Below are 12,671 nucleotides of genomic sequence, written 5' to 3'. Positions count from 1 at the left end.
ATGCCTTCATGTAGAAACATGACTAAGATTACACGAGAACCCATCTGAATGGTTTAGGAGGGGTTTTGGGATCATTATGAATAGCACTAAATATACAATTTATGTGATCTAGGAACAAATCCACCACAGATACAGAGGTTGTACTTGATATCTAGTTATCAAATAGCATTGATATGAAACATACTGCTCATTTTTGTAATATTCACAAAATGTGATTTAGATGTTTGATAGAATTTTGTTTGCTTCCCATTTGAATTATAATATGGATTTACAAAATGGTTCATCTTAAGAACCCAGTGAGTTCTGAGGAAAGGTGGCAGTGATGTTGTCTTCATTGCTCAATTAACAGTTTAACATTTTAGAGTTGTGTGTTCCCTTACTCCTCTAACACTCATAAGGATCAGTTTGAAGTTTTCTATTGTTTATGTCCAATGTCAAATTTGTGCCTTGAAATTGACTTGTTACGATAAACAACAGCTTGACTAGGTGTTTAGATGGCCCAACAAACTGTTATTAATAAAAAGAAATGGAAACAAAATCTCCCAAACCCCTCATTCTCATGGTAGAGAAGGAACTGGGAGCATATGAATCTAAGGTTTGCATCTTTGTAATAGTGAATCATAATTTAATAATGTATATTATACAGTTGGGTTAAAGCTTAAGTATTTTTAAGTGAAATAGTAATTACCAATTCAAATGATATTTTCGAAATTTTTATCCATTTAAAAGTTGTTTCCAATATGAAGTAACTGCATGACAATCTTTATTAAATACAAGCACTCAGAAGACCTGCATGTATCAAGCAGCATGTTAGAATCAGTCACACTGGAGTGATTTGGCTCCATATGAATGATGTTTTCTTTGACAATCTCTTAAACCAAGAAAGTCTGTTTTATCCTTGAGAACAAATGTGTTTATTCATATGTACACTTCTGCAAATTTAATAAATCTGTTTAAATTGATATACAGTAGAGTCTTGCTTATCCAACATAAACGGGCCGGCAGACTGTTGGATAAGCGAAAATGTTGGATAATAAGGAGAGATTAAGGAAAAGCCTATTAAACGTCAAATTATGTTATGATTTTACAAATTAAGCACCAAAACATCATGTTTTTACAACAAATCAACAGACAAAGCAGTTCAATACATAGTAACGTTATGTAGTAATTACTGTATTTACAAATTTAGCACCAAAACATTGCAATGTATTGAAAACATTGACTACTAAAATATGGACTATTAAAAGGCAGACTGTGTTGGATAATACAGAATGTTGGATAAGTGAAGGTTGGATAAGCGAGACTCTACTGTAGTTACTGAGATTTCCAAAGCAGAGATAATTTATGGGAATGTAATTGTTTCTGGTTTTGTTATCTGAAAATATTTTGGAGCAAGATAAAACTCTTATTTTTCAGAGCTAAAATTAAGGTTACATTATAAGTACTTTGACATAGGAAGATATTCTGAAGTATCAAGTACTTTGTAATAAGGTATTGGGAATATTAATGTATTCTTAAAAATGGTGAATATCAAAACAAAAATTTAAAAGATACAGTACTAGCAGAAAAGGGTTAGAATTGGATCCAATTGGTTGCATTCCTCTCTTGTTACTGCAATCAAGTGTTTTCTGGAAGTGAAACATTTTTTCACACTGCTCTTTCCTGATTGACCCTTCCTTCCCTTCCCTCCCATCCTTCCTTCCTTCAGTCTGTCCCCCCTCCCCCTTCATAATGCATCATGTATTTGATCAGAACATCAGCCTGCAGGCGACCTATTCTATTTCTATTTCCTTGGAATGTTTCTTGTTTATAACTAAGTGGTCTTTTTGTGGAAAAACATCCAAACTGAGTACTTTGTTTTCCAGTGAAAACGAATACAAGTGTGATAAAAGGTTATTCTTTGTATCTCCCCTCCCCACATTCTTTTTTTAAAAGGCATTGAAAGTACGGCAAGCAGATATTACCCGAGAAACAGTACAGAAAAGTGTTTGCGTTCTGTGTCAGCTGGTAAGAGATAGTAACATTTTTAGAAAAACTTTGGTTTTTTAGATGTTTTTATGTTTCTTTGAAAAGCTGCATGAGCTCAGACAAAGGCATCCTTTCATAATCATATCTCTGTGAAATGGAAAAAATGCTATTTGTAGACTATGAAGATACGGCATTCTAATAATACATCCCCTAACACAATTTTTTTTTAAAACCTATGTAGTCAATGAAATAGACACACAACACTTCTGACTTTGAAGGCACTTGGCATTTTTGAAAATTGTTAAAATGTGTGAGGTCTATCATTGCACTGGTATAGAAGTGAGAGTAGAGTGTGTCTTGGCATAGAATCATAGAATCGTAGAGTTTGAAGAGACCTCACGGGCCATCCAGTCCAACCCCTTGCAAGAAGCAGGAAAATCTCATTCAAAGCACCCCCAACAGATGGCTATCCAGCCTCTGCTTAAAAGCCTCCAAAGAAGGAGACTCCACCACAGTCCGGGGCAGAGAGTTCCACTGCCGAACAGCCCTCACAGTTAGAAAGTTCTTCCTGATGTTCAGGTGGAATCTCCTTTCCTGTAGTTTAAAGCCATTGTTCCACGTCCTAGTCTCTAGGGCAGCAGAAAACCAGCTTGCTCCCTCCTCCCTATGACTTCCCCTCACATATTTATACATGGCTATCATGTCCTCTCTCAACCTTCTCTTCTGCAGGCTAAACATACCCAGCTCTTTAAGCCCCTCCTCATAGGGGTTGTTCTCCAGACCCTTGATCATTTTAGTTGCCCTCCTCTGGACGCATTTTTACAGTTATAAGTAAAGGAATTATATATTATAGGTTATGATAAGTTTCAGAACAGAGGTCTTTTTCAGCATGACTCTTAAAGATCCTCTGATATAATAGCCATCTGATGTGAAAACCCCTGCATATGTGGACCCCAGAACTATTTTTAAGGTACAGGGGCTCAACATTTTAAGATCAATTCAGGGGTGCTGTGGTTTTTAACTGAATCTGTTTTAATGATTTTTAACTATGATTTTAAAATACTGTTTATATTTAATTCTGTTTTAATGTTTGCATATTTTAAATGGTATGCTTTTTTGTTAAGCTGCTTTGAGTTTCCTTCGGGAAAGATAAAGTAGGGTATATGTCAAGGTACAGATACCACGAAGTCAGTCCCAAGTACAAAGTAACAATAGTTTAATGAAGAAACAGCTCAAAAGAATCAAAAATGATTAACAGCAGCAAAATAGTATTCAAAAACAAACACAGACCAACTGGTCAAAAAGGAGGTAAAACAGAGTCCCAAAGTCCTAAAAAAAATCCCAAACCACTAACCAAAATACCCGGCAGAGATATTCGCTATCGTTTCAGCGAACATGTTCCAAGGTGAAGTAAAGTCGTAGTCAAGCCGGTCCAGGGGTCATCCACAGCAAACAGGATACAGCAGCAGCGTCAACGTCCAATCCAAAGACAGGGCACAAGAGCGAACACGATGTCCAGAAGCGATCCGAGGTCCAAATCAAGAACAGTAACAAATCCCAAAGAATCCACAAAGTTCAGGAATCACGACCCAGCATAACATGCAACCCAGCATACATTTTGCCAGTCGCAAGGTCCCTATTACAACCAGCCCTCCTTTTATTACAAACCTTCCTCTGAGTTGCAATCAGCCAACGCCCCATCCTCAGCTGCTTCTGCATTCTCCTCCAAACTAGAATCAGACAACACCCCACGCTCAACTGCCAGTTGTGCTGCCCGAGCTACTCTTTGCCTTGCCTGCCAAGCGGCCCTTCTCTTGCTTCTACTTACATCCTCCCAAACAGCAGACAAATCATCTTCCCTCCAAGTTTCATTCCCAACAGATCTTCTGAATGTGCCACTACTTGTAGGCTCCTCACCCACTTCTGCTACTTTTGTCCAATCCATCTCATCCACAACCTCATCAGTGTCACTCCCAGCACTTCTCATAGAAACTGCTTCATTGTCAAACCCATCATCCCCATCAAACCCTTCAAAAGACTCTTCATCAGTGGGTTCAGTAAGTATTTGCCAAATCCTCTTCTGCTGTTGCTCTTCTATAGGATCTTGTTCCCGAGTAGACCTTTCTGCCTGCCTACTCTCCAACTCCCTGTTGTTACTACTACTCAGAGACTCATCCACAACAGTATAAAAATATAATAATAAGTATAAAAACAACAGCAAGAACAATTTTGCTTACTTACAGAGATAGGGTAAATTACTTTTTTATCCATTATCATTAAAACATCTGTATACATGGAAGACTCTTAGAGGTATAATGTATTCTTAGGAGTGCCATACATGTGTTTAGTATAGCTTAGTTTATTATTCCTGGAAGGGATCAAAATCAAAAGCTGTCTTTAATTTCTTAGTGCTTGATCATTTAGTTCACTTTTGAGTTATAATTCCTGACAGGACTGCAATATTAGGAATTTGGTGATCCTAGCTTTGTAAGATCATTTCGAGAGGGGGGGCTTCAAGTCACCCCATCCCTCAATTTTGGGTTTCATATCTGCATCAGTATGAGTAGGAACCTTGTGTGGTAAATTACAGAGAAATGAATGAATTAATTTGGATTTCAAGCTGTTTCTTATCCAGCACTTATTACCATTGTACCAAGCTAAGGTCCATATCAGACAACGGATCCTGGACACAGAGCGACAATCTGATTTAGCTTGCTCTCCAGTCTTTAACATTAGTGCAGACAACAGATATATCATTGCTCCTATGGCTTATTTAACAAACCTGGAGGTGCCTAATCATCATAAAACCTTCACTCTTGCAAGATGCCATGCCCTCCCATCGGCAGTACTGGAGGGGAGGTACCGGAAGACCCCTGCTTAGGAGAGATTATGCCCTTGTGAGTCTGGCCATATCGAAACAATCGAGCACGTGCTCCTCCGGTGTATGTTTTATAGAGATATTAGAATCAATTTCATCACTCCTTGGCTTTTAAAACATCCAGGCCGCACTCTCTACACCTACCCCTCTCTACACCTCTCTGCTGCTCTCGGACTCCTGTTCTGCAATAACCTATAGTGTCGCCAGGTTCTGTGCGGCAGCAATTTCCATCAGACGGACGATGACTGACCCTGCAGGGCCTGTAGCCAGAGCAATCTGTTACAACTGAAATACTGCAAATGCTCCCTCTATCCCCCTCCAGAGCCTCTTAGTGGATCAATATTTACTATTAGATGACCCTGCTAATAGTCTGCTTTTAATTTGTTTTTATTATAACATGTTTTTAACTTGTTCTTTTATTTGACTTTTATGGGAACTGCGATTCCCCTTTTCGGGCACCTGTGCCCATTTTCATATATTCTGGTCATAGACCGTAATAAATTGCTCATAACATTGCACTAGTTCTCAAATTGAGCATCATAGCACTATACTATATTTACTGTTTCACTCTTCAAAACTATATAATAATACTATATTGAAGAAACTGTAAATTGTGATCAGATAGCCAAGGCTCTCTTTGAAGCCAGGATTCTACCGAATAGAATGGCTGACAGTCGTTTTTTATAAATGCCCTTTTAAATAATTTTTTTGTAAATTTCCTTTGCGGGAAAATACAGTTATTGGGGATAATGCACATTCATGTCTACAGGATATTTCATATTTAGGACTGAATGCCTTTCTTGAAATGTATAATGTTTTTTTTTTCTTGCAAGCCTCTATATGGGCTTCTCCAGGCTAAACTACAACTCATTACACATGCCTATTTTGAAGAAAAGGACTTCTCACAAATTTCAATTCTTAAGGTATGATTTTAATATACAAAAGTTTATAGATACTTGAGCTAAAATTAAAATTTTATACTTGGTAATTCCAAGTGTGTTATGAATGACAGAAGATCTGCATTATTTGTTTAATTGCTACATATTCAAAAATTTTAGCTACTCTTCTTACTTTTATTGACAACTCTGTCTGCCATTTGCTCTTAAGAACTTTAGGCAGAATCCTTTTTTTATCCCTGTCTCATGAGACTGGGTTCTCTCTCATCCAAATAGTGACAAGCCCTAAACCTATTTAGTTTTAAAAATCAGATGAGATCAATAATATACAAGGTGGTATCATGGTAGGTCAAAAGCTCCATTTATTGGAGCCCACAGACAGAATCAAAGGAAAGGGTTATTGCTGAGAGATGGAACATGTTTTCTTTAATCACAAGGTCCCATATATAATCCAAGGCATCTTCAAAAAGGAAATGAGGAAGACCTAGAGCTGTACTTTGTACATGCCTTAAGTGGGTTGCATAAAAGTTTCATACAGAAAACCTGGATGACCCAACTAAAAGAAATGGATAGTGATTTTTATTTATGCAACTCAAAATCTGGTCTAAGGGGCTGAAAAACCCTCCAACTTAGTATGCATGCATGGGAAAAGAGGTATTAGCAAAACATATTGTCTTGTTTCTTTCTCCTAGTGAAGGGGGCCTTCATTGGATCACATTTCCTTCTGCAAAGTGAATAAGGCTTTCCAATTAGTGAAGGACAAATTCTGATTCCAACCCAATAGAGATAACACTGTGGTAGATGACCAGATACTTTTACTGAGTATACATCAGCATCCTTTCTTTCTAGAAAGAACCGGACAACTAATTCTAATTTATTCTTCTCTTTCTCAAGTAGTCTCTTCTCCTATTATCCACTGCAGACTACCTTCAAAAAACATTTGTAGTGTAACATGAACACACCAACACAAACAGAGAACTACCATTGGTCATATGAAGAACTTGTGTATATTTCAAGTAGCTCTTTGGATGCCAGTCCACGCCCATAGGAGCCTGTTGGGTAGATGTTCATGCCTTTAGTGCAGGGGTGTCTAATTATCATTCGGGGCCACATAACCCTTATGGTTGCTTTCTAAGGCCCATTGAATCCATGGACTGAAAAGCCAACTATATATATGTTTACATAGTGCTCAGTGCTGTTTAGATTTTCCCCAATTTGGGTCCCCAATGGTTATTGAATGACAACTCCCATCACTTTTGATTATTCGCCATGTGAGCTGGGGATAATGGGAATTGCAGCACCTGTAGGTTGGGGAAGGGTGAAAGGACACTTTAAAGTCAGACATATCTACAAGGCTTGTACCTCCATTTGAACCCTACTATCCTAAACAGAACAAACTACAGCCTTCATGATGGTACTATATCACAATTTCCATCAGCTCTAGCCATAATGTCTAATTATGAGGAATACAAAAATTGCTGTCCAGACTCTAAAGGGACACATAAAATGATATCGAGGGCCACATTCAGCCCACAGATCTTGTGTTAGACACCTGCAGTTTTGTGACTCGTTTAAAAATATTTCCAAAACTCTTAGTATTTTATATCTTTTCTAAACAAGGTTGACAAGATTTTTCATTTACTTTCTGGTAGGTATCTCTAGAGTGTTGTTAGTGCTTTGTATGTTTTTTTAAAGGAACTTTATGAACATATGAACAGCTCGCTGGGAGGAAGCTCATTGGAAGGATCACAAGTTTATCTTGGTAAGTTATACTGGCTACACACCTTACAATTGCTTTATTTTCCTTTAATCAAGTATAACAGTGCATATAAAATCTTACACCAAGTTGAATTGCCTCAGTAATTTACTAATTATTGTGATTACCTTTCCCTTCAGTCATGGGTAAAAAAAATTGCATGACCACAAAAACTCAAAAGTTTCCTTCTTTTAAGTAGGATTTTTGGCATTTCACTTGCTTGACTGCTTTCTTAAAACTGTGTTTATTGAGAAACAAAGGATGGATTATTAATAGTGTATTAATAGCAATAGCTGAGCAGGCCATGCAAGCTCCCAACCTATGTTTTTTTTCCCTTTGTGAGAAAATGCAACTGTCATTGGTGATTACAATCCAATTCATGCTTGAACCAAATAGTTGGGCATTCTCCAGTAAAAATATTTTGTCTTAAATGCTACTGACCAATAAATATGAAATATTTTAACCCTAGTGTCATGTTTCTTCTCAAATGTAATAAATGGGATCATGTTAAACATCATTTTTGCTCTCCATATTTGCAGGTCTATCTCCACGAGATCTTGTCCTCCAATTTAGACACAAGGTATATTGTGAATTTTGTATAATGTGTTCAGCTAATTTATTGTGTTTGTGATCTATAAGTATGTTACGAACACTTTTAACGGGCTAAGTTGCAGCATTTTTTTTAAGCATGAGCTGTTTTTTCCATGTTTTTTTTTTCTTGTGCAACCCACTAGTTTAAAGGGAGGCCTGACATTTATTTCTCTTCCTGCCCTTTCATTCCTCCATATGACTATATTAGCTATACTACATGACAAGGGGAGCATTTAGTACTTCATACTCATACATTTGATTTTTCAATCTAAAACAGAATGAATGTGTTCACCAAACTGGTTAAAGGTAATAATATGAAAACCAGCCTTGAATATTCATGCCATTGATGTTTAATTACACTGACCAAACACACATTTTAGTTCCTTAAATGTTAGACCTGCTGCTGCTCAGTCGCATAGTCGTTTCCACTCTTCGTGACCTCATGGACCAGTCCACGCCAGAGCTCCCTGTCGGCTGTCACCGCCCCCAGTTCCTTCAAGGTCAGGCCAGTCACTTCAAGGATCCCATCCATCCGTCTTGCCCTTGGTCGGCCTCTCTTCCTTTTTCCTTCCATTTTCCCCAGCATCATGATCTTTTCCAAGCTTTCCTGTCTCTTCATGATGTGGCCAAAATACTTCAACTTTGCCTCTAATATCCTTCCCTCCAGTGAGCAGCCGGGCATTATTTCCTGAAGGATGGACTGGTTAGATCTTCTTATAGTCCAAGAGTTAGGGTTAGACCTGTTTCTGGTATATTTGACCTGCTGATTTCTAAAATGGCACTATTTCTCCCCGATAAGCTATAGTTTTTGAGATATGGAACATATGTTATGTGCTAGTTTTCATCTGCATGCCCACAGAAAACCATGGTAACCATATTTAAGAAACTAAAACTGATTCGGTCTATCCAGTATAATTTTCTGAATCAGCTCCCCAAATAATCCCAGAAACAGGTCTAAAAAACCAAGATACCAATACATTTTTGCAGGCCTGTGTGATTGGTTGTAAATTGACTTTTAAGCTAAATTCAAAGTTTGTGGGGACAGCTAGGAGAGATGCGTAATGCCAAATATGTATCAATTTAAGTGTGTATTAAAGCTCTGGACCAAATGTGGAAATTGTGTGGCAGCTTCCAGCATTCTCTTTATAGACAAATGCCTGATTTTATAAACTGCCTTATGCTTTTTTTTTACCCATTTGAGTATTATAATCAAAAGGCCAGTTAATAAAATAACCTTTTTAAAATTCTGTGTGTCTTTATGAGGCATTTATGCAATACTAAATAATGTTCAACAAAAGTTCAACATACGGAATTATTGTTGATGTTTTAAGATATGTGTACATCATTGTGTGTGTGTGTGTTTTGTTTTTGTTTTTTTGTTTTTTTTTAGGTCTTGATTCTTTTTAAGCTGATTCTTTTAGAGAAAAAGGTAAGAGATTCCCTACTCCCCAAAGCTGCTGGGGGAAAATGAACAGGCATGTTAACTGAGTGGTTTATTTGAAACATATTAAAGATATCTGTGAATAGATGAAGTGCACAGTCCTACACAAGCAGTGAGCCAATTTGCAGTAGCATCTTTTTTAATATTTCATTTGCAACAGGTGCCTTGACAAAGGTAATTTGCCAATTATATGTCTGTAGAAATCCCATGCAAAATTCTTTAGAAAACATGTAATAGGTCCACAATAAAGAGTAGCCCACTGGAACAGAAAAAGATATAATTATACTAATGACTATAGGGGAAAAAACAACAAACACCAGTATGAGGACATGCCTGAATTTCTTTAATCATTGTCAAGGCATAGCTTATAAACAGGCAGTGCAAAAATAGATTACACTCTGGGTTGTTCTACCTTTTGGTTTAGATTGCCATAGGGTCAACTATGTCATGCTTGTGTGCCATGTCTGTAAGAAGAGATATGTCTGAACTGTTTACAAATCAAAACATATGAAAGCTCAGAAGAGATACTGTCATAATTTCATATTTGTCTAATTCTGAAGTGCTGGGGCCTACTGGAGTTGTTCCTTGAACCAAACACAGGGAGAATTCTAAAGGGGGAGCATGGTTTACTTCCTAAAGGTTCACCCATCCCTGGAAAAGACAATTTATCCCAGGAATGGGTGAACCTTTACCCTCCAGGTGTTTTGGACTTCAATCCCACAATTCCCTACAGCAAATAAGCTGGCTGGGATTTCTGGAAGTCCAAAACATGTTGGAGGGCCAAACTTTGCCCATTCCTGGGATATCCTTTACTTCCAGTTTCAGCTTTGGGCTAAGGATATGGATATGGCCAGAACAAGCTTCAGTCTTCAGATGTCCTAAAAGAAGAGGAATAAAAATCTCTATTGGACAAATGACAAGAGTGAATATACTAGCACTTTATGTCTTAACTAAGAGTAGTAATCAATAAACACAGATGTCTATTCTAACCAATGTTAAAAAGATACGCAAACACTATAAAGGTTCAAAACATATGCTATAAACAAAGTATGTATATTAGAGCATCATATACATTTGACATTCTCATAAGTGTTCACAACAATAATAACAATAATGAAGTATAGTCAACTGTTGTAATACACAGCAGTATTTTACAGGATATAATGTTTCAAGAAACTGCAATCTTAGAGACTTAAATGCGAAATGGAGTCAACATAGAGTAGTCTGCGGTATTTGAACAATTTCTCAAGACTCCAACTTACTTTTTGAAGACAACACAGTATGTGTATTAGTGCCTCATGTACATTCAACCTTTACAAAATAATATATGCTGCTATAATATGAAACTAAAGGAATCAATTATATATTCAATAGGCTTAAACCTGGTGTGGAGTCAAACTGACTCAGTGTCTCTCTAATATTAGAGCAATTCTTCAGAACTCCAGTTTTTGAGACACTTGATATAGAGGATATACCTTGAGATAAAGATCTTATAGATATTTAATCCTGTGTTGAAAATGCCAAGGATATAAGATATCTCTTGGAATTGTAGTCTATAGTCTATAGGAAGTAGATTCAGTTTGTCAGGAGTAAGCTCCCAAGCCAGGGGAACAGATTTTGCATAGATGCCCTTTCTGAGTAGCTGGTTGTAGTTCGAAATGAGCTGTTTACAGCTCCCCAACCGGGGGAACAGATTTAATTCAGATGTCATTTCTGAGTAGCTGGCTGTAGGTCAAAATAGGCCGTTTACTACTGGTTCCCAGGTTTACTCCAGTTTCGGTTTAACCCTTCTTCTGGTAAGCGGCAAATGTTTTTTAAATTGATATATTGTTGGCTTTGCTTCAGGTATTCTTTAAAAGATAAAAAGAAAATGGTCTAATATTGTGCTCTTTATAAGATATAACATATAACTTGTATAGACCTAGTGAAAATAGACATATCAAAGCATGCTATATTCTAAGTTACAACTGCTTTTGAGACACCTTTCCGCAGGAAGCGAATCTTGTCATTGTCGCGGAGCTTCAGTGCTTCATAGATTCCGGTCGAAGCCCCACTTGGAACAGAGACCCAGAAAAGAACTTTGCAGCATATAAATATTTACAGACCATATTACAAACTGCTTTGTTTACTCTTAGGCTTTAGGTATAGATTTATTTATTATTAATGCTGGCTATTTCACCAATGAGATTCATGCTCATTTAGATACATGGCTCTTTCACTTTCCAGTTTATGCTCATAACCATCTTTTGAGATAGCTCAGACAGAAAGAGAGACTTACTCATAATCAGCTAGTGATTATAATGGCTGATCAGGGACCAAAACCTGGATCTCGCAAGTCCCAGCACAACCATTTAAAAACTGCACCTATAAAGACATCCTTGAGTAACCTATTTAAAATGCTTGAATGTGAAGGGAAATCAATAGTGACTAAATGTTTATTCTTTAAACTTACTACTACTAGTAAATTTTACTTCCAGAGTTTGAGAGTTCTACATGTTGCACGCATGTTGTCCTCTTTAACAAATAAAATCCAGATGTTTATATTGATACTTCCTCTGGACTTTGTCAAACTGGATGTTATGAATTGGCATTCCTAGGAGTTTGCTTATTTTTGCCAAGATATTTTCATTTGTGATGTTATTTTTTCCCATTTCAGGTTCTCTTTTATATCTCTCCAGTGAACAGGCTTGTGGGAGCCCTTATGACTGTCTTATCCCTCTTTCCTGGTAATTGCCTTTATTTAAATGTATTGACCTAAATATATTTATCATAATACAGACCTGGTACCACTGATCACTTTTAATGAGCAACATTTGCATGAATTAATGACTTATGTAAATACATACAAATAGCCAAAACAGGAGATTCATGCTTTAATGGAGTTCATTGTCCACTAGCTTGAATAGTATTAAAGAAATTCATAATATTCATCTGTCCATTGTTGTTCGCCATGATGCTTGGTATCCACATACAGAAGCAGTATTTTCTGAAATGCTAGCTGTGGGAGGAGGCAGTGTGGAGAGGGCTATTACTTCTATGCTTTTGTAACTTCTGATTGACTGCCAAGGTCAAAAAGGATGCTACACCATTTAGATTGTTTCTTCATAAAGATGTAACATTTCCAAAAAATGCGAAGCCATA

General features: G+C 37.1%; 1 protein-coding gene across 1 annotated transcript in view; it reads left to right on the top strand.

Annotated features, from left to right (window-relative positions):
- avl9 (AVL9 cell migration associated) overlaps nucleotides 1-12,671 on the top strand; it is a 39,722-nt gene that overhangs the window by 9,476 nt on the left and 17,575 nt on the right. Inside the window, exons 4-9 of the mRNA XM_003222261.4 lie at nucleotides 1,936-2,007; nucleotides 5,680-5,769; nucleotides 7,438-7,504; nucleotides 8,038-8,078; nucleotides 9,480-9,518; nucleotides 12,187-12,256. Coding sequence (XP_003222309.1) covers nucleotides 1,936-2,007; nucleotides 5,680-5,769; nucleotides 7,438-7,504; nucleotides 8,038-8,078; nucleotides 9,480-9,518; nucleotides 12,187-12,256 — 379 coding nt within the window. The remainder of the gene's footprint in view (nucleotides 1-1,935; nucleotides 2,008-5,679; nucleotides 5,770-7,437; nucleotides 7,505-8,037; nucleotides 8,079-9,479; nucleotides 9,519-12,186; nucleotides 12,257-12,671) is intronic.

Source organism: Anolis carolinensis, chromosome 6 (genome assembly GCF_035594765.1).
Source record: "Anolis carolinensis isolate JA03-04 chromosome 6, rAnoCar3.1.pri, whole genome shotgun sequence".
NCBI classification, from domain to species: Eukaryota; Metazoa; Chordata; class Lepidosauria; order Squamata; family Dactyloidae; genus Anolis; species Anolis carolinensis.
The sequence above is the reverse complement of the archived record's forward strand: the minus strand, read 5'-3'. Positions and strand labels throughout refer to the sequence as shown.